This window comes from Sardina pilchardus, chromosome 15 (genome assembly GCF_963854185.1).
Source record: "Sardina pilchardus chromosome 15, fSarPil1.1, whole genome shotgun sequence".
Lineage (NCBI taxonomy): Eukaryota > Metazoa > Chordata > Actinopteri > Clupeiformes > Clupeidae > Sardina > Sardina pilchardus.
Genome location: NC_085008.1, coordinates 26,476,421 through 26,479,403, shown reverse-complemented (window position 1 = coordinate 26,479,403; position 2,983 = coordinate 26,476,421). Strand labels below are relative to the sequence as shown.

General features: G+C 49.3%; 1 protein-coding gene across 1 annotated transcript in view; it reads right to left on the bottom strand.

Moving 5' to 3' along the window:
* adcy1a (adenylate cyclase 1a) overlaps positions 1 to 1,262 on the bottom strand; it is a 25,109-nt gene extending 23,847 nt beyond the window's left edge. The window contains exons 1-2 of the mRNA XM_062555322.1: positions 1,226 to 1,262; positions 207 to 802 (exon numbers count right to left, since the gene is read on the bottom strand). Of these exons, the coding sequence (XP_062411306.1) occupies positions 207 to 802; positions 1,226 to 1,262 (633 nt within the window). The remainder of the gene's footprint in view (positions 1 to 206; positions 803 to 1,225) is intronic.
* Positions 1,263 to 2,983: the final 1,721 nt, after the last annotated feature.

The following is a 2,983-nucleotide window of genomic DNA, read 5'->3' as shown; positions in this document are numbered from 1 at the left end:
AATAAGTTTGCCAACATTAGATGACTAGTGTTCTGCTCTCAGCCAGGGTTATCTACCGTTGCGTGCTGTTGCACACACTGCCGCGAGAAAAAAAAGTTACAACAAGTAGGAGTATCAGGTACAAACAGTACGTAGCCAACATGTTTTCATAAGGGATATAGAGACATTGCACTGGAAGAATAAGCGAGATAGAGAGAATAAGTTACCGGTCTCCACAGTTGCCTCTGTCCCGGTAGCGAGGATGCTGTCACGGTGAGGTGGGCCAGTGCCAAAGCTATCCCGAACAGGAGCGCGAACAACACGCGAACAGGAAGTAACGAATAAGCTACGAATGTCACCAACATAAGCTGCCAGATACCCTGGTCAGGTGCCGGGGAAGCAAAGCCCTCTTGTCCTCCGTGAGATTGAACCAGTTCGAGCGTCAGAGGCAGCGGGCAGCAGAGAAGCGCGAACGTGAAGCTGAAGAGCAGCGCGAGCCTGGCAATCTGCTGCAGCTGAGTCGCCTGCAGCTCGCGCACGTTGGCCACGATGAAGAGCGAGGCGAACACAACACAGTGGACCGCATGCGATCCCTTGGACACCGTGAGGCTCGCTCCCCCGGACAGAAGCTCCGCCAGGGCGAGCGCTGACGCGGCTAGGATGAGCACCAGAAGCGCTTTAAGCGTGGCCGCTTGCTCAAGTCGTAGGTTGTACTGGTGGAAAAGCGCCTCAAGCTCGGCACACGCAAAAAGACTCTTTCTCCGCCGGCCCCTGACTCTTTGGAACATAAGTCCTTCCATGGCGATGCCATTCACACAGGTCCCTGTTTAACTCAGATTTACGCCAGATGTCTGCAGACAGGAGGTAACAGTCTGTAAAGTAGAGCCCGAAACAGTTTGCGTCCGTCTGAACATGCTCTCATCCCCGAGGGCTGTTTGTGGCGTGTTGTCTGTCTATGCATAGATAGAGCCTGATAATAATAATAATAAAAAAGTCCAGAACGATGCACACCGACTCCCCCCGCCTTCCTCCTTTCTCTCCTCTCACGTTCTCCGAGGAGAGGATGGCAGCTCGTGCAGGAGCGTGGGCTATTTAACACTGGAGGCGGAGAGCAGGGGGATCCCAAAGCAACATTCCCGCCTTGCGCGCAATCTGTGCGTGTCTGTGTGGACCGCAAGTCAGCAAAACACTGAGCACGGAACAGTCAGTGGGAATTGCTACTGTAATGTTTACCATATAGTCAGACCTAAGATGCTGCGCGTGCCTTTCCCGCCAAGACACATTGATGTAAACGATTCCATTGGCGCAGAGACCGCGATAGGCTGTGATATGAATAAGACAGACATAACCTGGGAGATTTTCCCCACCGCTCTGACGGAATATGGCAAGTGCTATAAATAGAAGCTGTTACCGATGACAGGCTACGCGTGGGTGGCCTCATAATTAAGCGCTTCAATTTCCATCCTGACCTTTTTTTGGCAGCGTTTGAGCCGGAGACGAGTCGTTAGCGATCTCATCCGCGGTGCAGGTGTTGGGGATTACCGACCTGCATCCGTCTATTATTCTTGCGCATCTGTCATCAAATTGATTTATTACTGTGCGCCTAAGTGGATTTTGACATCGGTTCAATAAGGGTTGGGGTTTGCTTAGATCTTAGGGACTCTCTCTCACACTGATTGCATGTCTGTTTCTCTCTCTCTCTCTCTCTCTCTCTCTCTCTCTCTCTCTCTCTCTCTCTCTCTCTCTCTGTGCGTGTGTGCCATGTTGGTGATGTACATGTGTGTGATTGGTGATTTCCTATGTCATAACAATGTAAATTCCTATGTTATAGACTAACAGTGTTAGAGATAGCAAGAACATTCTGGCAACCACTGCTGGAAGAAGTATTTGACTAGACCCCTTCTGTGAACCATCATGCTGATCATGAAATCAGCTCCATTATCTTGTTAAATACAACCCATGCAATATGACTGCAGTCAGGGGTTGCAATGGACAGTCATGTAACACCACACTGTCCTGTGTGAATGACAAGATGCCAAAATCAAAGCTTCCACCTTGAAGACCAGGATTATCATGTAGGTCCAAGAAGGGTCAAAAGAAGAACTGATGACCTTTGATCTGTCTTAGGTCATCATGTTACTAGGAGTATTATGAGACAATGACAGGTGATCCATAGCCACTAACCGCCATCAATAAGTAACCAGGGGGAGGCACAAAGACCGACGTTAGATCTAATGGAGAGAGAGAGAGTGGTGCTAAGAACGCCTGGGGACAGCATCTGGGCGTGAGAATCAATCTCCTATAGCTGACCTGCAGTCGGAGATAAGACCCCGCTCGCAAGTGTGTTTTGTGCTCCAGCTGAGGATGAAGAGAAGAGTCTATAATCAATAAGCAGACACTAAATAAAAGCGTAGATCGTAAAGACGTAGGTCGTATAGGTTTCAGTGCTGTTGTTCTGGGTATTGATGAAAGCCACAGATTTGCTGTGCATGGCATCTCCACTGTCTTACCATTATTATCCCTCTCGTTGTCCTCTTCGCTGTCACACTTTCCGCTCTTTCTCTCCCCTTTTCCGCTTTGAACTCAGGCTGAAAGGACGCCCTGTTGGAATTCTTTTGGGTGGTGAGAAGATGGCTGTGTCTCCACACAACAATGCTCCTCTGTCCTGGTGTCATCAAAGGAAGTCCACAACCCCAGTCCGGCCTCCTGAGCTTTCCACCTGTCCAGACTGTAGATGTTAGACTCCGATTCAACATTCGGAAAGACCTCAAGTCTCTGACCTCTGTACCACTTCCTGCCCAGATGGAATTTCAGAAGGTGAGAGTCTGGGGATCAAATGCTTAGGTAGGACCGCAGCTCAGAGACATGGTCCTCGGGAGAGAGATGGGGAACGAGATATTTCTGAGCTCTAAGAGCTGCTGGACAAGTCACCAAATACTCATTATCCTGATTGGCAGTGATTATTGATTATGTGGCTTTACATAATAAATGAGGGATGGTGCCA